The sequence below is a fragment of the Taeniopygia guttata genome, chromosome 4 (assembly GCF_048771995.1).
Source record: "Taeniopygia guttata chromosome 4, bTaeGut7.mat, whole genome shotgun sequence".
Lineage (NCBI taxonomy): Eukaryota > Metazoa > Chordata > Aves > Passeriformes > Estrildidae > Taeniopygia > Taeniopygia guttata.
Genome location: NC_133028.1, coordinates 42,423,449 through 42,445,346, shown reverse-complemented (window position 1 = coordinate 42,445,346; position 21,898 = coordinate 42,423,449). Strand labels below are relative to the sequence as shown.

At 40.1% G+C, this 21,898-nt stretch overlaps 1 protein-coding gene and 1 long non-coding RNA gene across 3 annotated transcripts; both read left to right on the top strand.

The window, feature by feature from the left end:
* Window positions 1-53: 53 nt before the first annotated feature.
* TLR2 (toll like receptor 2) lies at window positions 54-7,490 on the top strand. 2 transcript variants are annotated; one of them, XM_030271472.4, is made up of 2 exons: window positions 54-1,272; window positions 4,546-7,490. In XM_030271472.4, exons 1-2 carry the CDS (start codon window positions 1,220-1,222, stop codon window positions 6,902-6,904), a joined length of 2,412 nt encoding a protein of 803 aa, XP_030127332.4. In that variant the 5' UTR covers window positions 54-1,219; the 3' UTR covers window positions 6,905-7,490. The 2 variants fall into 2 exon arrangements, with proteins under 2 accessions (XP_030127332.4, XP_002196402.5); XM_002196366.5 differs by having other exon boundaries at window positions 54-1,284.
* A 10,509-nt stretch (window positions 7,491-17,999) lies between these two features.
* LOC140683864 (uncharacterized) lies at window positions 18,000-21,006 on the top strand. Its single transcript, XR_012055436.1, has 2 exons — window positions 18,000-18,192; window positions 20,682-21,006. It is a non-coding gene; the product is annotated as an uncharacterized lncRNA (long non-coding RNA).
* The last annotated feature ends 892 nt before the right edge of the window (window positions 21,007-21,898 follow it).

The window sequence follows — 21,898 nt, the reverse complement described above, 5'->3', positions numbered from 1 at the left end:
CACAAATAGCTGAAGCCTTCTATTTTTGAATGTGAGACTGGGTTTCCAATGTGTGGGCTAGATGGTATTGCAGACTGGCTCGGTTTTAAGTTTTGCTCTTCTACTTCTCAGAGCGTATTTATGTAATCACTGGGCCATGCAGGTCTGACTGCTCTACTTACCTTCCTTTGTAGTCGGTGATGAAAATCACAGGGATAAGAGGCAGTTCATCTCTGTACTTCAGTGTGAGGTATCTCCTAGAACTACCATATTGCTCTCCAATGCTTACAAAGGAAGTCTGGACAAGAAGGTAGATACAGATGTTTACGTTAAGGTAGTCAGTCCCACACTGAGTGCTTGGATTTCTTGTATTTTAGAGTTTCTTATTATTCAGAGACCTGAAATTGTCTGTGAAGGGATTAAGTTAGGTGTGGTTTCTCTAACTCAACATTTTCATGTTCCCTATTGCTTATTTTGTTGAAGTTTAAGTACAGGAAAGTCTAGATCTTGATCAAATTTTAGCCATGTAATTATTTTGTGGTGAAATACTAAAGCCTTGGTGTATGGGCTGACTAAATATTTGAAAAATAGCAACATTTACGTATATTTTCTGTTGCTATATTTATACATCTTCACGTATATGTTTGTATGTGCTTTTATAAATGTGTATCTATTCACACTCCTGTGTGTGTACGTGTACGTGTGTCTACACAAGATAATTTCTTGTAGGTGGAGCCTGCAAACACCACTTTCAGTTCTGTTTTCCTGTTACAATGTTGTCTCCCAGGGCTATGAAGGCTAGGAAGCAATTTTTCTGTTAACTGTCTTGGAGAACCATAGCTCATGGTTTAATCAAGGCTAAGATCTAGGTAGGTGATGAGTGAATCATTCAAGAGCAAACACTGAGCCCTGATAAAACAAATTAGGAGAAACATGTGCCTAGAGGTAAGAATGAAAATAAATCTTGAAAATTACAAAGACATGGTTAAAGAAAGATGTGGGAGAAGCCTTAGATTTTGCACAGTACATTCTTACCATAGATCCAGACCTCTGTGTTGGCACATTTAAAAGGCACGATAGTGTAGCTGCTCTTATGCCAATCAGATCACCCAGCTGGGAATTCCCCTGCTTACATTGTCAAAGTTGAGAGGTGGAGTGGAAACGGAACAGCAGCCTGAGAGGAAGCTGGGCAAAGAATGATCAGCAAGAGAGAGACGAAACACAGCATAGGCTAACTGGCATGCAGGCACTGGAGCTGCAGGTGGCGTCTCTGGGAATCTTTTTAGCACAGAGGTGAGTTTTCAGGTAGGTGAAGGCTGGATATGCAGGGAAAGACAGTGGAGCTGCAATGCCAGAGCTAGAAGCAAACAGGGAGCCCAGGGAAGAGGCAACATAATCTCTGCCGCTGGTCCTCCACTGCAAGGGGTATTCAGGGTGCTCAGGGCTGCTGGGCAGGACTGTGGGGTGGGGAGGGATTTCTGGCTGCCAGCAAAAGTAGAGCAGGGAGGTCCAATCACAGGCATCTGTCAGGGATGCATGGCAGGTAAAGGAAGGTTCTCCTGGAGAGATGTGACATGCTGATGAGACCAATGTCCTCTGGAAAACAGGACAGTGGAAAGCAGCAAATGAAAAAGAGACAAATTGGGTCAGACTGTGCCATTTCTGCAGTTTCCTCGTGGGAGGGTGTCTTGTCCTATTTGTATGTTGTCTCACCTGTGTTGACTGCCCAGGGGAGGCTGCGAGTGAAGGTGGGGTGCCTCGGTTTCAGGAATTCAGTCAGAAAAGAGCTCACTGAACAATGGCCTCAGGACATCAGCTGCCTCCTCACCTAACTCTTACCTGCTGCACATCTTCTGTGTCAGAAACAAGCAGAGGCATGGCCCGGTGTGTGTGGATGTGCATATGTGCTGTTAGGGCAGTGCTAGGGGTTGAGAACTAGGGCATGCATAACCTACACACTTCCAGGTGGAGAGCAGCAGCCTTCCCCAGTCTGCTTGTGGTTTGGCCTCTTCACCAACCAGTGACTCTTCCTCTGCAGGCTCCATAGCACTGCTCAAATTTACCAGCCATTTAGCTGGGTAGTGCTCCCCAAGCTAGAATCAGTTTGCACGTCATTGGCATGCTTTATTTCAGATCTTACATTAACCTTCCCCATTTGTGAGCATTTATAGAACCTCATTCTGCTGTCAGTCATGATTTTGTTTAGGAAAATATGTATTTTCTCAAATACTTCTACTGATGTGGGCCAGGGAAAATAAGCTTTAGCATGTGTGATGGCTTGGACCCCTTTTTCATAACCCAGATACATTTTGAATGTCTGGTTCATCACGGCACCTTATAGCATAAAGGCATCTATGCAAGTTTATATATTTTTAGTTGTATTTCAGTTTCGTTTTCTTACTGTGGCTTTTTAATTCCCAGCACAACAGGGAGAAGTGATTTCTTGATAGGGCAATGATATCATGGGGCTGTATGTCTGAGTGGGTGTGGAGAGGCCTGAAATGACCTTGTAAGTCAGGGTCTCAAGCAGAATCATTAGGCAGGAATCAGAAGGGGAAGAGAATGGCCGAAAGTGAATGAGAATGGGAATGGGATTCCTCTGAGTGTCTGTTCAGATTACAGATGAGCAAAAAAACTGGAAAGTCAGCATCCTGAATTGCCAAATGTAGTTCAGTCCCGCAGTACCTGGATTTTCAGGCTGGTAAGGTGGAGAGCCATTGGGCTCTGCTGGTATTTCCTGTGCAGTATCTGCCCAGTTCCCTTGTGTGCTGTCAATTTTCCACCTATAAATAACCTGCCTATAGATAGCTTTTGACTGATCAGGTTGCCTGGTTGCTTCATTTTCTAAAAGTAAGTATTTTGATGACAACTGTAAAAATACCACCTAAATCTGTTACTGGTACAACTCACTCTGCTCCTAGATTTACTCCTTTAGCCTACAGCCCTGCATTATCCAGTTACTCCTGGGAGGCCAAAAAGCCCTGCAAAAGAGCCTCATGTGGACAGCAGATGAGTCTAAATACAGATCACGATTTTTTGTTTGGGGTTAACGGGGACAAATGTCTAGGTATCTAAACTATGATACCCCATTTTAAGGCAATCAGATAATTTCTCTTGGAGTCAGCACATCTTAATCTGGGTGTCCAAGACAGACTGTATTAATTGCTCCTAAAATATGTTATTTTTCTCCATTGACTTTGGAGGACATGGTGGATGACCAGGGCAGCTGTGGGCATCTAAAGATAGGGAAGAGAACCTTGTCCTTCAAGATCCAAAGTTCTACATCAGAGCCAGACAGAGATAAAGGGAAAGTAACACAAGGTGTCAAAATGTTTATAGTCCCGCAGTTGGGAAGAGATGGAATGACTAAAAAAATTATCCATAACCTTTTCTCCCCTCCCCATATGCCCAAACCATCTCAGTCAATTTTACCCCTTTTGGATAATCTTAAAGCTATGACTAAAAATAATGCAGCTGGAAGGGTGGGACTTCTCTGTAATCACTTGTAAACATGGGTCAGCTACTGTAAAACAAATCAGAATATTAATTCAGAGTAGAGTAGATCTTCTGCACAGAATCTCAGTGGGATGACTGAGGGAGAAAGCAGTTCTCAAAGATCCAATCTAAACTGATTAACTTGATAGAGAGCTGACAATGATTTTGTGAACTCATTGATTGGTCTCTTTGGGGATTGTTCATTCTTTCCACCCTCAATAAGATACCTACTGAGGTAGGTGGGTTTGTGGCACGCTAGGGAAAATTACATTTTAAAAATGCTCTTTCAGTCCAGCTATTTCAGTCCAGAAGACCAAAAACAGGCTGTGGGGCTGGAAAAAGCTATCTAGTCCAGTTAGCTGATTGTATCTAAGTCCCTGGCACTTCCTTGGGGCTTGCCCTGATCTTCTCTTTGCCATAGGTTCCCAAAACAGAAAAAAGCCTTAGCTGAAGAGAAGGATGTGGCAGTAAAAAGGAAGAGCTGAGGCAGTAGGCAACAATCGTCAGTTTTACAAGTTTAAATTTCATTAGCAAGTATCAGACTTATGGCAACATGAGAGTCATCCAGGCAAGTATTTGTTTCCCTGCTCACCAGACATTTACAATCAGAGTAGGAAAAGGCAGATAAAATGAAAAATGGACTAAACTAAATGCATTTCTTTTCTTCCCATTGTCAGAATAGAGATTAGACATATGCTTGAGGTAAGTATTAAACCTGAATGATACAATCTACTGTAGGATGCTGACTCTTCTTGATGTAACCAGGATTTGAAACATGAACAGGAGACTCCCTGTGGCAAAAAAATGAATATAAAAAATAATATTCACAGACACAGATTCAGAAATAAAAGACATGAGGTGAGATTGAAATATGAAGGCCACTTACTAAACAGGAGGAGGATTAGAGTAGTAAACAAATCTGTTTCAACTCTGAACTGTATTAAAACCAAATATTTTAACAGTGCCTTCAGCAAGACAGAACAGCAAAACTTATATTCTAGATTTATCCAAAATGTAGCTTCTCCAGAACAAGCTACGCATCTTATCTTTGCTCTCTGTTTCATATTTTAGCAATATAATGACTGCACACATCTGGCGAGTGTTGGCCATCTACGTGACCTTAGCTGCAAGTCTCTCTGAGCAACAAGCACTGAAGCAGGTTTGTCCTTCATGTGATGGCAGTCAGCTTTGTAACTGCTCCTCCATGGGCTTGGACTTCATTCCCCCTGGGGTCACAGCCAAAATTACAGTGTTAAACCTGGCCCACAACGGGATAAAGCGCATCCAATCCCAGGACCTGCAGCAGGCTGTGAACCTGAGAGCCCTGCTGCTTCAGTCCAACAAAATCAGCTCCATAGATGAGGACTCATTTTGGTCCCTGGGAAAACTGGAGCTCTTGGACTTATCAAATAACAGCTTGGCTCACTTGTCCCCTGTGTGGTTTGGGCACCTTTTTTCACTCCAGCACCTCCATCTTGAAGGCAATTCCTACAGAGACCTGGGGCAGAGCTCCCCCTTTTCTAGCCTGAAGAACCTGAGCTCTCTCCACCTGGGCAACCCGCAGTTCTCTGTGATTCGGCAAGGGAATTTTGAGGGTATTGAGCTTCTGCACAAGTTGTGGATTGATGGTAGCAATCTCAGTCAGTATGAGCAGGGAAGTTTGAAATCAATTAAGCAGATAAATCACATGATCCTAAACCTAAGAAATGGTTATATATTCTCAGAAATTGTTAGGGACCTTCTGCACTCTGTCACTTGGCTGGAAGTGAGAAGAATAGCATTCAGTATTGCAGCAGAAATGCAAGTATTGAGAGTCATGTCTTCATCTTTTGCAAAGAAAATTTCTTTTAGACAGACATTACTAACAGATGCTACTGTGCCTGAGATTGTCAGTATTTTAGAAGACATGCCACAATTAGTGGAGCTGGAGCTAGTAGACTGTAGACTCTTGGGAACTGGACAATGGAAAATGGAAATTCAAGCAAAGAAATCACAGACACTTAGAATTTTAACAATAAAGAAATTATCTATAGAAGAATTTTACTTGTTTACAGATCTTCACTCTGTGGAAGGTCTACTATCTCTTTTAACAAGAGTCACAGTCCAAAACACCAAAGTTTTTTTGGTACCCTGCAGAATTTCCCAAAACCTTCTGTCATTAGTATATCTTGACCTTAGTGCAAATTTGCTTGGAGACTTGAGTTTAGAACATTCAGCCTGTCAGGGTGGCTGGCCATCACTACAAGCTCTAAATTTAAGTCAGAACTCACTGAGTGACTTAGAAAGGACAAGTAAAAGTTTATCTCATCTAGGAAACCTAATTGTTTTGGACATTAGCCAAAATAATTTTGGTGAGATTCCAGATGTGTGTGACTGGCCAAAATCCCTGAAATATTTAAACCTGTCAAGCACTCAAATTCCCAGAGTAACCACCTGCATTCCTCAAACGCTAGAAGTTTTGGATGTTAGTGGAAACAACCTGAAGGAGTTTGGACTGCGGCTCCCACTTCTGAAAGAGCTGTACCTCACCAGAAACCAGCTGAAGACCCTGCCGGGTGCCGCACCCATTCCAAACTTGGTGTCCTTGTCCGTCAGCAGAAACAAGCTGAACAGTTTCTCCAAGGAGGAGTTTGAGTCCTTCAGGAGAATGAAGCTGCTGGATGCCAGTGGCAACAACTTCATCTGTTCCTGTGAGTTCCTCTCCTTCATCCACCACGAAGCTGGGATATCCCAAGTGCTGGTGGGGTGGCCGGACAAGTACGTGTGCGACTCTCCGCTGGCGGTGAGAGGGGCGCAGGTTGGCGCTGTGCACCTCTCCCTGATGGAGTGCCACAGGTCCCTGGTGGTGTCGTTGATCTGCGTCCTGGTGTTCCTGGTCATCCTGCTGCTGGTGGCCGTCGGCTACAAGTACCACATGGTCTGGTACCTGCGGATGACGTGGGCATGGCTGCAAGCCAAGCGGAAGCCCAAGCGCGCCCCGCCGAAGGACGTCTGCTACGACGCTTTTGTCTCCTACAGCGAGAACGACTCCGACTGGGTGGAGAACACCATGGTGCGGGAGCTGGAGCAGGCCTGCCCTCCCTTCCGGCTCTGCCTGCACAAGCGGGACTTTGTGCCGGGGAAGTGGATTGTGGACAACATCATCGATTCCATTGAGAAGAGCCGTAAAACGCTCTTTGTGCTGTCTGAGCACTTTGTGCAGAGCGAGTGGTGCAAATACGAGCTGGACTTCTCGCATTTCCGCCTCTTTGATGAGAACAATGATGCGGCGATTCTCGTCCTCCTGGAGCCCATCCAGAGCAAAGCCATTCCCAAGAGGTTCTGCAAGCTGCGGAAGATCATGAACACCAAGACCTACCTGGAGTGGCCTCTCGAAGAAGAGCAGCAGCAGATGTTTTGGTTTAATTTGAAAATCGCTCTAAGATCCTAGACAGGGACATTAAGAAATAAATATGTAGTGAATTTACTCTGGATTTGTTTCACTTGCCTGTTTGATCCATCACTTATCTGCATATCTGCTGGGCTACTGCAAATTGTAACACTTGCTATGAGATAATTACTTTCAGTAGGTGTTCCGAATAGTTGTAAAAGTTTGGGCTGAAATAGAGTTAATTTTCTTCATAGCTCCTTCTGTGGTTTGTATTTGTGCCCAAAACAGTCTCTATAACACAGTAGCTTTTTAGTTATTGCTCAAAATGCTTGCACAGCGTCAAGATATTTTCTTTTTCTCACGCCATCCTGCCAGTGAGCAAGGAGGGGTGCATCATCATTTGGAAGGGGACACAGGGAGGACAGCTGATCCCAGCTGACCAAAAGGATGTCCCATACATAATGTCATGGCCCATGACAACATTATCAGCACTAAAAGTTGTGGGAAAGAAAGAGTAAGGGAGGATGTTGGAGTTACCATATTTGCCTTCTCAAGTAAAAGTTCTTTGTCATGGAGTCCTGCTTTCATGGCAATGGATAAACATTTCCCTGTTGATGGAACGTAATAAATTAATTCTCTCTTCTGCTTTGCTTGTGAGCACAGCTTTTACTTTACCTGTTGAACTGCCTTAATCTGAACTCCCAAGTTTTCTCACTTTTACCCTTCAGATTTTCTTGTCTGTTCCACTGGGGGGAGAGTGAGAGAGTGGATGTGCTGAGCTGCCTTCTGAGGTTAAACAACAGTATTTATCTAGGCATGTTAAGCAGCAGTATGAGCAAAAGCTGTTTCATTTAAAGATTTAGTGATGAAAAGTTGTTTAGATATACAGCTATGTAGTTTCTATGTCTTCATCTTTGCAAAAGTTTCAGGTGAGAGCCTGCCTAGTCAAGGGTTTTTCTGCATTCTTTGTATAAACCACATCTCATCAAATGCTATAAAAATCAGTTTTTGCAGCAAATAATTTTGTCTTAGCTCTCCTAGTCAGTGAATCTAAGGACGATTCTCTGTATTTCATTGTCACAGAAAATTAAATGCCCAGATCTCCTGAAAATCATGGCTGCTAGGCATGATGTAGAAATGTGCTTTCTCACTGCAGTTCTGTCTGTTGTAGCTTTTAGCTTCTATAATTTCCTTTATGAAAGACATCTATGGAGGATGATTTCCGTCTACTTTCATTGTACTATATGTTGCAATAGATGCTTCAGAGTAGGATTCAAATACTTTTCTGACTTGTACAAGTAGAGTTTAAGCTGCTCTCAGCTACAGTGTGGGAAACACAAATATAGTCCTTGAATCCAACACCATGTTCCTCTCTTTGTTCAGCAACCTTAACATAGACAAGAAAAGAGTGTTTCCTGCCTTTTGCTCTCTCTTTAAATTTAGTCCACAAAACTAGAGCGGGTGGAGAACATCCCACATAGGACATTGTTTTTGCTGTCAGGTGGGGTAATGTTTTCTTGAGAAGGTTACTGGGACAAGGGTCCTAATTGAAAACTTGAGCAAATGGAAGACTGGCACCAGACTCATCCTTCAGACCTGATGTAAAAAGGAAGTGATGTCTTTGTGATTTTATTTTTTAGACATAGAAAATTTGGGGTGAACTCTTATAGTTTGATTCTGATAGACCAGAAGAACTATGAACTTCTGGATCAGTTCAGGGCGTAGGCGCAGCTTGGGACATTTCCAGGCACCTACAGAAGCAGGTCTTAAAAACTTTCAAATGGCAGCACCTACAACATTTGGCTGTAGCTGTGATGAGACCATGTCCAAGTTAGTGTTTTTGTTGCTGTTTTGATCTTGGGCATCTAATGTGGTACAAAAACCCTGTTCAAACACCTCACTGTGACTGAGTTGATTGCACTGGAAGTTTCCTCTCACAGCTGGTTACTTGTGTTACTGCTTTTAGCAAGTCCTCTGTACAACCAAAGTACCAGCGAGAGCGAAGTATCCTTGTTCTTTGCTATCCATTGAGAAGGCTGAGGACGCCCCTGCTTCCACTACACCCACAAGCAGGCAACTTTGCTGGCACAATGAAAATTAACAGCTGATTTACATGCATTTTTGCATTTATTAATGCAGGCATAATACACAATAAGCATTACTAACTTTGTTGCTTCATCTAAGGTAAAAAAGCCACCTTCTTTCTATGTATTCAAGATTTGCTCTTTCTTTAATTTACTTTGTTTTTTTTAAAGTGTTTTATTTCCTATTTTTAGCATTTAAGCCTTTTTTTCACCTCTAGATGGCTTCATACAATATCTGCTTTATTCTTTTATATATATATATATATATTGAAGTGTAAGTTAAGTAAGTGTATCTCTGATTTCTAATAATGATGTCGATTCTTAAAAGGTTAAATCTGAATTCAGAAGCTACTTCTGCTATCTATTTCTTCATTTTAGGAAATCTGTTGTTTTTCTAGCACGAGTTTCCCAAACATGCTGTTTTCAGTGTGCTGTATAGCCTCGCTGTAATGCAAAAAGAGGCAGAAATGTTTCTAGCATACCAGAATTCCACCAATTGCTATTTTCTCTAGTCTTTTAAAATTAAGTACAGAATATGCATGTTCTTGTAGGCAGGTAAATGTCCAACACCTTGAATTCTCACCAATAATCTGCATCCTATTCCAGAACCAGTGAGTATGTAATGCCTTGGATGATGCCTGTAAAAATCAACTGCCAAACCACCAGATACCAGAGACAGTCCAGAAGTTATCCATAAAATATTTGTGTTTCCACACAATCTGTTCATAAGGAAATTGGAGTGAAAATGCAAAATAGATACATCCTGGTATTTTTCGTAGTCAGAATCAAAGATACAGTACTGGGTTAAATTTTTGAAAGAACTTTTTTTTTTTTTTGGTGTTCATAATTTACTTCCTTAAAACTTGTAACTTTTTTTTTTTTTTAAATAGAGGTAATGTTAAAATTAAGTATCCTATGGTTAAAATAGACTCCAAGAAAATAAGGCAAGCTTGCATTCACTCAAGCAGTTTTCTACAATAAACTACAGCAGCAGATCGTCAACTATTTTTTTAAGTGCTAAAGGAAAAATCTTGTTTGCTAACTACTAAAAGGGAAAAAAAAAGCACATTATATAATTTAAAAGTTCTGAAAGTGCATTTCATAATTAAAAAAAAATTGTTAAAGAACAAAATCCACTGCATGATATTTCTAAAATTATTTATATTCTTTAAGGTGTTTCTCTCATAAAAATTAATTCTGGATGTCTTGAAATCAAGAAGGAAAATATAGATGTACTTTTATTTTCTTAGCTTGCTTGAGGTCTTAGATAAGGTAAAGGCAAACCGACCTATCATCTTCTCTAAATATAATTTTTCCTTAATAATAATAGGTTTTCCAGTCATTTAATGTGGCCATCTCATCCCTCCACTGCAGATCAAAACAGGAATTAGTAAGTAATCAGGCTATGGTTTAGAAAATCCAAATGAAGAGCACACTTGTTACAAAGATGGTATGGATTACATAACAACCCCTTCAAATCAGCTTTCTCAGGGCAGTCTGGGCGAGTTTGGTTCTCGCCAACAATAAACCAGCTGTGGATGCAGGATTCATGAAACCCAGTATCAGGTGTATCCTTAAAGAATTTTTCAAATGCAAAAAGGACTCAGTGCTTACATCTGCAAATCTGGTCAAAACATCAGCAGATAATTTTAATGACTGAGAGTGGACATTGACTGGTTTTATAACCAAGCAGTTTCAAATTACTTAAAATATTTGGACTATTTGGAGTTATTGTAAATCTGAATCCAACGTCCTGAACATCCAGACTAGTATTCATATTTTCCAGCTCACAAGAAGCCAGGATACTTTTATGAAGTGCAGGAGTGGGTGATTAGTAACATTGTTCCACCACATACTCAATACTTTTAATTTTAAGTTTCTGGAATGCAAGATGTGGAGTTGTTTGGCATCCCTGGGTCACTGGCTCTTCTGTCAAGCTCTAGGGTACAGGACATTGGCTGAGAAGGTCTCCACATCTGCCTTAAAACTACCTGGCAAACAGCCCCAGGCACAGCTGGAGGAAATCCTCTGCAATACACAGGAGTGGAGCCTGAGTTAGCAGACCTGGCTGATGGGTCAGCATGCCTGGTATGATGTCCTGCCAGGCACACCCACAAAGGCTGTGCACCAAGTACCTGGAAGGTGGATTTAAACCTGGAACTATAGGATTATCGCCACTCTTGCATCAGTTCGTCAGCCAGAAATTTGCATGGCCTCAACTTGTGTTACAGGACTGAAAAATAGTTTGTGTTCCTTTTTTTTTTAAACCTCAGCACAATGTTGTTTCTGAACCTGGTTTTAGTTCCTTTTTTTTCTTGGTATTTATTGTCATCATTATTTTTGAATACAGCATAAAAGAGGAGAAAACAATAGTTTCATAATTACATGGAAAGGATATCCATGATTACAAGACAGCTGTTAGGTATTTTCAATGATTCCTTATTTTTTTATATCCCCAAAGATTTTCTGTTCATGGACTGCACAGATGTCATTGGACAAATTTCTTGTTGGTATGCCACTGATGTTGTAAAACTGTCAAGATCAAACTTACAGGAAATGAAGCCAAAGAACAACAAAATATTTGCTTAGTGTCAAGGATGCATAAACACATTTCAGCTGCCATCAAAGATAAGGACAGCATGAAATGGCTACAATTGTCAGGGTTTACTACTCCCAGGATGCACAGTTAACAAAGAATAATTAAAATCTTACTGCTGATGGATGAATTTTAGCAACCATCTGCTTGATATTAAGTAACTGGGCATAAGGTCATATGTCAGCATAATTCTCCTATTTGAAAGGGGAAGATAGGAACTATAAAAAGGAAAGGACCAGAAGAGTGTTGCACAGACTTTGGGGAAGGAAGAAACTTGCCTTCCTGTGGCCATTAGGAAAACTGTGTAGTTTCTTGCACATAGGGATCTGCCTGTTGGAAACTCCAAATCCCCAAAGACCTGGCATATGTCAGTGGCTACTGCATTAAGAGTGTTCTCTCAATCATAAGACTGATGAGGGACTTCAATAATTTGTCTGTGGCACAAGAAGAGCTCTTCTCAAGGAAAGGAGAGGTTATTTTACTGCAGAAATATCCAGCAGACCTTATTCTCATGAACCTTATTCTCTTATTCTCATGGGGCAAAAGAGATTCAAGAGCTCACTTCTGGTCCTTGCCAGTGGTACTGGGGGTGATGTACCCTGGCAGGTACAGCAGTGGTGGAAGCCATGTAGACAGGACAAATCCCCACAAAGTCTCTTCCCATCACTCCCATAGTACACTACATATAAAAGCAGTGTCATGGAAAAATCCACAGAATCATCAGACTTTTCTGTCATAAGACCACAAAAGATTACTGGTGTCAGTCTATTCTTCACCAAAATGCCAGTTAATGCACCTCGAAATTTTACCTGGGTAAAGTTTGAATTTTCTTTATGTTTGTCCAGGACTTCTGCATCCCACTGAGAGCTACTGTGCTGGACTCAGTTTAAGCTGCTGTCTGACCAGGAATTCCAGGGATTCCTCAAGAACAAATAGGTCAACCTCAAAATGCATCTGATGTCAGTCCAACACCTCTTGAAGGGGTTGCAGATATTGCAGCCCCCGCTCCTTTAATCAGCTGTTCCTTTAAGTCTCAGAAATATTGCCCATAAATGGTATAGTTTATTAACCTAAAAGTATGTAACTCTGATGGAAAATTCTTGGCAGAAACTTAGCAGGTTTTGTGTTACCAATAGTGTTCAGCTTTATTCTCTTGAAGTGTTTTCTTTAACTTTAGCTAAATTCCCCCACCAGTGTATTTTTAAGATACAGGCACAAAAATTGTCAACTCTTTTTTTTAAAGCCCTTTATGTTGTGTCCTGTAGCAGCAGAAATGACAAGTCCTTTTTAATGCTGAGAAGCTTCAGTTTCATCATTTTTTGTAGCCAGGTTTCAGTCTCCCAAGACCTGTTACACATAACATAGTCTCAGAAAGTTGACAGGGGACATTAACATTTTTGCAGACTCTATTGGGTTGGGATGTTTGGGAGTAGGGGATTAAATACCACTTGCTGCATTTTAGCAAAAAATTTGCTCTAGGGAATTTATATTCAGTGGGCTCTTTCAGCTATAGAAACGTAACATTTGTTTGACTGGCATGTTACACCTTATTCGGATTTGGCTGCTCTTGTTGCTTCTGCAAAACAATGAAATGAATCTAATTTTTCTGTATAATAAGACTCTAACTAATAGTCTGTATAATAAGACTAAGACTCCTTTCTGTAAGTAAATGTGTCAGCTTGGCCTACCTGTAGCAAAGCTGAGTAGCTGTGACTCCAAAAGTAGTTTATAACCTGCTGTCAACATTGCTGGCTGTCAGGCATATTCATACTTTGTGTTAGGCTGTTTGCTGCTGCAAAGCAAAATGAAAATTAGCCTGCAGTTTGAAGGAAGCACTAACTCGCTGGAGTAAAAATCTTTGGCAATAGTCAAAATAGAGAAGCTCTCCAAGCAGCATTTAAGTGTGGTAGAGTAGGAAATCATGATCATCAGAAAGAATTGTAATGTGGCTTTGATATGAATACACTTATTTATTTTTATCCATTATGTCAAGGCTTTTGATGTCTCATCACCTTCAGGTGCATAAATGGAGAACTGAGGATTAACTCAGAAGTTAGGGCATTAAATGAGTGAACACAGTCACTGTACAAAGTTGAAGGGTTTTCCCCTTCTCTCTTCACACCACAAACACAAGTTGTAAAATGAGTTAATATTAAACTCCAGGTCAGCTATGCAATAAAAAAAACCCCAAGAAGTAAGAGGAGCTCCACAATGCAAAAGGGGTTTCATATGTAGAGGTGGGTGGTAAAGAGACCAGCCTAGAGCAATTTCACTGCAAGCAAAATCTATCACATAGAAAATCCTAACATTTGCCAATCCCAATTTTACCTAAAGTTACCTACGTAAGGAATTAATTAAATCCAAACATGGTAAACCCAAAATTCGGTTGCATTTATGGAACATGAAGAACAATTTGTACACTAATGTATGGATAGAAAAAAAAGAAAGACTGCTCAAGTCCTTGTGTATTTTGCAGAGTGGCACAGAATGCTGCATGTGGAGCTTCTCCTGAAGTATTTATATAAATTCAACAAGTTTTATCCTTCTGTATTTTGCTCTTACGTAAAGGTGAATAAAAATGTATAATACAGGAAAAAATAAAGGAACAAACCCCCATGAAGCCCAGTTTGTTTTCCTTCAGTCTTCACAAAAAGTGGTAAATGTGAACAGATTGCTAACATAATTAAAACTAACAGTTCAGAATTGTGAAGGAGGGAAACAAAGGATGGAACAGGACTAGAAGGGGTCGAAAATAACTAAGGTAAGTTAGATATAGCCAAGTCACTATACCATCTGTGGAATTTATCTAAACAACTTAAAAAAGAACAAAAATGGGACATTCTCTGATGTTCTTCCCGAGAGAGGTTGGTCTGAAAGTGATGTAAGGGTAATAACAGTGAGCATTCCTCACATGGACAGAGTTTTCCACCAGCAAAGGTTGATGGTGAAATGAAAAGAAACAAGTCATATAAGCAGAAATGGGACTGTTAGCAAAACTGGAACAGTCATTTCAAAGTAATGACATCCCATGTTTCCATTGTGTGTGGTCAGGTTTGATTAACAGACTGTCAAACTGTAAACCTTAGAAATAAAATGTTACTTGTACAGCGTCTGACCCAGGAGTGCCTTTGACTCTAGAATGTTAGTCTGCCTTGCATCTTGTAAATAATTAGTAAATCCATTGGATTTAATTTAGTAATTTAGTAATTGGTTATAACAATGAGATACAATTCACCAGACCCCTCACATCATATGCTTGGAATCGAAATTGTCTATTGATAGAATTATTTTTACTGGAAAAAACATTAAAGTTTGCTTTGGAACTCAAATTAGGTATGGTGACCACAAGGTTAAAGCTTTGGGAGCAAGTTTTCTGAAATCAGTGGGGGCACTTTAAGCCTTAGAGCTGCTCTTAAAAAGTTTCAGAGAGGCACATTTGGCTGCACCCCTCTGGGTGGTGCTTGGGTACATAACCACACCTCCTTCTTCAGCACAAAATGCTGTGGCTTAAAGTTTTAAATGTTTTTTCCGAAATGAAATTTCATCAAACTCAATACATATATTAGCTTGAGCTGCCCACAGTAATGAAATATTCTAGTTCTTTTCCAATAAGCACATATTTAATACCCACTGAAGAGTTAAAAGCCCTGTAATGTCAGTTCTCTCTGTAGTCATGTTAATAAACCATGGATTTGGGACTGTGGAAACCTGATGATGGCAAAGATAAAGCAAGACTGACTTTAGTATATACATGTTTGTAGAGTTAACACCTGGATTGTTACAGAAATGTTGCTAAAAATAAAATCAAAAAAAAGCTGAGAGAGGAGGCAATTTTAAAATTTATGTTTGGTTTGGTATAGGGAGATTCTTTAAAAGCAAATAAAAAGCACAATTCACCTAGAGTAAAAGGATACTTCTATGGAAAATTAATCTCTTTCCTTAATCCAAAAAGTAGAATTCTGAAAGAATGTGTGTTACTCCTTGTGAAACTTAAAACAGCTTTGCCACAGATTTCAGCTGTAGGAGGACTCAATTCTTCTCTAAGGAAAACATGAGAAACCCTTAAAGATAATCCCCCCAAGCCCCAGGAAGCAGGGAACCCTTGAACAAACTGGTATTTTACAATATAAGTTTAAATAAATTAAGAGATAGAAACGCCTGTAGAAGATAACAGCACATCATCACAAGATCAGATCAGAATTAGGCCTTTCTCTACCCTGCAGCCCTGACTTCAGGAGAGCTCAGTCTGCTATCTGTGACCATAAGTGACTGAGCTACTTCCATGCCCTGCTGCCCTTTTGACATGCCACAGGTCAGTGGCCTCTGCTCATCCCTGTCTGCAGATCCTGAGGTTTCCCAGCCTTCACCAGAGGCCACCAAAGGTTTCTATTGCCTGCCTGCTGCCCAATATGAACTTTCTCTGCTGTGCTTAAGTACTGTGGGTTGTGTTTCTTGTTTTTCAGTAAAGTAAAGTTTGAATTTAAGTGGCAAAGCCAAAATTGCTTAAGTGCACATATTCAGTAAATTGGCTATTGTCTAATACAAAATTGTAACAGAATTTTGTTATCATGTTAGATGTAAAATTAAATGCAAATCAATTAAAAAATGGTAGCATAGCCTTCTTTTGGGTGATGCTGTTATGAGATCAATTGGTATATATTACTTGCAGTAATTGTTTCAATTTTCTTTATTGATTTTTATGTCTTCCAGATTGTTAATTTTAATACTATTAGTCTCTACATGAAATGCATGAGTATTTTGTCATGTAAATGAGAGCAAAGATATGAATCGAGTCATACAGATGCAAACCCCAGTATTGATATATTATTAATACTGTAAGGTCACCATCTGGACAGTTCCATAAAATAATACATCTGCATTGCTGCTAAATAGGAGCTTTAACATCTGGATCATATTATTCCAAATTTTCCTCATCCACTCATCATAGCAAGAGGAATTTCCTGACAAATTAGATTGCTGCCCAAAGGTAAAATGTTTTTTTAATTACCATACTTTAAATGAGCTCAAAAAGACCTAGAAGTGAAGTCAGCATCGGCGTCATAGATAACTTTCCCATTTTCTAATTATGCAGATTAAATACAAGAACCAACTGAAAAACATCCATCTGTCTTCTGCTTCTCTCACAATGGCCTCCCCCACTCTGAGGAAGTAAGAATGACTATCACCAGGAAAATCAACCCAAGAGCATTATCCCACTATCCTTTCTGTCTTATGGCATAAGGTGAAAACTGTATACATAAAGAAAGTAAGTTGTAATAATTAGATTTGTTGTAAGAGATTGACCTTACCAGAACTTTTAACTTGGCAAGACAAGCTAACTGGCTCCTTAAAAATCTAGTTTCTTTTGATGTAAGCATATTCAAATACCCAAAAACATATGCATTGAAGAAATAATAAATTAGGGTATTTGGGGTTTTTAAGGTTTAGTTAATATGATTATATTTGACAGTACTTTGAAAATTGGCAGGAATTTCTATGTTAAGTAAATCAACCAACCTTATTTTTTCAAGATTTGCCTCATTACTTAGGTACAGAAATCAATGCTGTCATGACTATGCTGTTTCATTTTTCAACTATATTCCCAAGTAAGTTCTTATTCTGTGACTGCCACATGATACAAGTTATATAATCAGTAAAATGGGCAGCCACCTATGGCACAGGGTGCAAGGCTTTTGTGTTTGATCTACCTTTCTATCTGAGATGTTTTTATACCAGGGGAGAACAACTTTGTTCCTATATATCATATTTATTTAATTTTCACCAATGGACAGCTTCCAACAGCAAGCAAATTGCATTATAGGAGTCAGCTGAGTACCTGATAGTCAGAATTTCCTTAGGGAAAACACAGAGTCAGAATACTAATAAGCTTTTTCCTTTCTTCTCCATTTGCTGTATTAAACTTCTGCCTTTATGTTAAGAAAAACAGATAGGCTAGACTAGGACAGGATAGAAAGTTTTTTCAAGGATGGCAATTCTCTAGCATTCTGTGTTGCCACTCCACATCCCAGAGTACATAATACAGTTCAAGGAGTTGCCTGCACCTCTTTAAGTGCAAAACTTGTGAGTAAAATGGAGAAATTAGTGTTATTTGAACACATATGCAAACCCACTGGAAATGAAGTTTTCACAAGGTGAATTAGCAGAACACAGACTCTGTGTTTATTTTGCAAAATCTGAAATAATAAAATTCTCAGGAGTAGCTGAGAAACAATAATTTTCTCTAATTTGCTTCCTTTCATGTGGAAGTTAACCCCAAACTGTCAGCTACCATCTGGAGGAAAAAAAACACAGGTATCAGAATGGCCTACATTTTATTTCAAACCAAGACTTAATAGAAAAAAAAAAAAAAAAACCAGCCAAATCTAAATCCTCCTCTTCCTCTTCTTTTCTTTTTCCCCTTTTCCTACCCCCTTCCTTTGTACTACTTTATATGTGGCCATCTGGTGAAGGGCAATCTCTTTCCTCTTGCCCAAAATTATCTACAGCTGAACCTTGGTTGCTTTGCTGCAACTTTTTTTGCTCTGTCCTCTTTGAAATAGGAACCTTCCCCAGCATGCCTTTTTTTTCAGGAGACGTTTTACATTCTCGATAAGCCTGGATAAGGCTCTTTTGGAAGGTACAGGCTGGTGCTGTTTCTCTTGCATCTAGTAAGTAGTTGCTGCTTTTTATTTTTTGTTCTTTTTGAGAAAGCTAATGAATGCCCTTACAATTTAGGGCTGATTTTATGCTCCCTTTGACCTTCATTTCCTTTTTCTTTCAAAAAGAAACCAAGCTTTTCTTTTTTCACATGTTTGCAAACCACGTTGAAGGGAAGGGTGGGAGTCAATCATTGCAATCCTTTGCTTTATTTCTACTAACACGGCTGTGCAATTCTCTCTGGGCACTTACTATGTCTAAGAATAGCATGACTGTCCAGAATAGAGATGTGTATATGTGCAAAGACCCACCATGACCTCAGACTGAGACAGAAAGTTTTGCCAGCTGATGCTGTGTACTAAGCCATGATATGCAATGGAGGGCTGGCTACTTGCTTTGTTTGGGCTCTTGGAACGGAAAATGGAAAAGAAAGCTGTTTTTGATCAGATAAAGGGAGCCCTAAGTTTGCCCCTCCCACTGAAAATAGTGAGTCCTACCTCTTCATCTGATTTGCCTTTTGTTTTGCTCCTAAAGATGCAAATATTGCTGTGGGCAGAGGAAGGTGTTTGGTGTCTTCTCTTCCAGTATTAGACACTCTGCTGTGCAATCAGTATGTGAACCATACAGGCATAAACCAAGTAGGCAAAGGCTGGGTGGCAAGTAAAAAAAATCTGTAAGCAAGCAGAAGCAGAGAGCTGTTTCCAATGAGTATATGGTTGTTTTTGAAATTTTGACTTATTTCCATGTTTCTCACCAAATCAAACTAAAACTATATGCACATGAATGCAAGAATAATAATTGCCACCTGCAAGAACAGCAATGAAGAAGTCTAGACCTGACTATACTTAGGGGAGCAGTCAGTAGATATTTTTTCTGTTTGTTTTCATCTCAAATGGACAATTTCCTGTATGCAGTAACCAAGCTGTTTCAGTTCTAAATACGATCATCATTACATTTTCTGCTCCTGAATCAGAAGGCTTTCTTACCTGATACAAAAATGCATGCTAGTTATTTTTCATTTATCTCATTAATCATCCAACTTTGTCTCTTACTGTTTGTCCTATTTTCTAGTCTTTGAAATATAGGGATCAGATTTTGGCAGTTACTTTACAGGTAGAAATGTTTAACTTTAGCATTGCTTTATTACATGTTTTTAAAGAAAGTAAGCTCATGCAAGGAGATCAACAGTGTGTTAGAAAACTATACAAAAGTATCTGGATATGAAACACTCGGGCAGTTACTACTTAGCACACAAACTTAGAAGCTGTTTTGGTAACTCTTGAATTATCTAACATGGAATAAATGCAATAAACCCTCTACTGGCAGAGACCCATGGCAACCAGAGTTCACTATTGTAAAGTAACTTCATTCACAGATAGATGGTAGGTGTGAGAAGACATTACTCTCCCAACTAAACAGACCATGAAGCAGAACTGTGAAAACTCAGTCTAAAGTGAACTTCAGCTTCTGGTGATGCTATTTTTACTGAAAGAGGCTCTCTTTAGTTCCTCTTTTACTGGAGGCGGAGCCTTTGATGCTGTCATGCAGTTACACACTGGAAATTGAGGTCCCAAGATGTTTCTGGCACAGATATCTTGTTTATTTTTAAATGCAATATGAAAACCATCAAAAAATCTTATTAGTGTTGTATGGTTATAGTTGTATGGGATCCTCCATAAATTAGATTAAACTTATTTAAAAATGTATTTTTTTCCTGTATTGCTTATGTCACCTTGTTGGTGGGACTGGCTCCTGTAAACTAATAGCTGGGAATGAAGCTTCATTTGCTGAAGACTGAGTTACACAAGTAATAGAAGTGTAAGAATTGTAGGCTATAGGCTTTTTTGTTGACAGTAGTTGATTCTCTGTAATACACATATTTAACTTTAAATACTGCTAAGGAAGATAATGCCAAGGCAACACCAAGTGCATGCTTTTTAGAACCCCCCAGGCTTTCCTAGGCAATTAATTTTTTTTCTTCCTATATAAAACCTATTTTCTACCTGACTAAAAGCCACGACTTGCTGCTTTCCACAGAGGCTTGGTTGTCTTGCTAGATGTAACCCCTGAGGACTGTGTTGTGACTCCCACCTGTAAATTGAGAAGGATGTTGTCTTAAGCAAGACAGCTCCAAAACAGCTCTTTCTGACAAGCCATTAACATTGTAGGGCCAACAATGGCTTTGTTTCCACAGAACAAGCACAGTCTGGGCAATAGGCAAGGCTGGAATATCCATAGTAAATGGAAACTCAGAAGAGAGCTTAAAGCCCTTTTTCTGCTTCCTTCTATATAAAGTGAGAAGTGTAAGGGGTATTTCACTTCCTTCTAGAGTTCCCTATAAATCCATCTCTTTTCATATCTAAGTCTGACTAAGCTTTTGTGGGAGATCAGAGTCTCATGGTCTTGTAGTTAAGAATTTTGTTCTTCATCTGATCTTGACTGAAATGAACCTGGATGTTAATTTCCCCCTGACCTGGTATCTTCTGGGCCTACATTTCAGGAGTCAGCAGCACCTCCTGGCGTACAGATCTGTGTGTGCATTGACTGCACCTCAACTGCAACCTGAAATCAAGCTAAAGAGACTGACATGCACTATCGCCATTCCTGGAAGGGAGCTGCAACCTTCTGTGTGATGCCTGCCTCGGATGAGTTGCAGATCCAGACCTTGTGTCATGGGCAGCAGCTTTTTTGTTCGGTGTTAAACCAGTTGAGATCCAGACTTGAGCAAGCAGCCAGGCAAAAGCCAGAAGCCATTCTATGTTGCTATTGGGTACTATCTCATGTTAGCCAAAGTTTGCACCAATTAAAACTTCTGACTGCAGAAATCTGGACGTGATTTTTAACCGTGTGGCTCTTTCCCCATTCTTTCTTCAGAGGAAAAAGAGCAATAGCAGCCACACTTTCTTCCCTTGGGAAGGAAAGTGGTTAGATGACGGGCGCTGAGCTCAGATGTTGCAGCGCTGCATTGGTGCCGGCAGCAGCGCTGCATTGGTGCCGGCAGCAGCGCTGCACGTGTCCTTTGGCAGCTCATGCAGGTACCGCGGCACACCGCATCCCCCTGCCCTGCCCTGCCCTGCCGGCAGCGCTCCGCAGCATCTCGGAGCAGCCGTGGCGGTCCCTCGGCGTGCAACCAAGGCTGCCCCCTTATGGGGAGCGCACCAGCAAGCCCAGCGCCGGAGATGGCTCATTAAGGTAAAAAGTAATTAAGGAACTAGGGAAAGGTGAGGCGGAAACAGGGAGGTAACAAGCTTTCCTCTCTACCCTCTCCTCCCACCTGTCCCCCGGAGAGGGAGGTCTTAAGATGATGGCTAAAGATAATTTCTTTATGTTAGACTTACAAGGACAGGAAGCATTGCGTTCATTGCAGCTTAAGGAAAACATTGTACTGCAGCAGCAATCTCCATAATGATCACAGTAAAGCCACTCCCTATTTTGTTTTTCTGAGGGACTGATTAAACTGACATAATAGAAATTCCAGTACAGTTTTTCAAGAAAAGAAAATTCCTTATTAAACATACTTCTGTGAAAAAAATGTTAAATGTTTCTGGTATTGCCATAAACATATAATTTGAATATCAAAATATTTGCAAGCAATATGTAAATTACCTTACTTCCATTGTTCCTCTGCTGATACTAAATCACTTTCCTGAAATGCACTCAAAACAAATGCTCTAATTCACATTGAACTACAGCCAGATGAGAGTTTTCTTCCCTTCA

What these genes read in the sequence shown, in the direction of transcription:
- TLR2 (XM_030271472.4), top strand. Translation starts at nt 1,220, where the DNA reads ATGCAGGCACTGGAGCTGCAGGTGGCGTCTCTGGGAATCTTTTTAGCA. An exon ending in GGAATCTTTTTAGCACAGAG is followed by an intron (nt 1,273 to 4,545) that starts GTGAGTTTTCAG and finishes TTCATATTTTAG; the next exon opens with CAATATAATGACTGCACACA.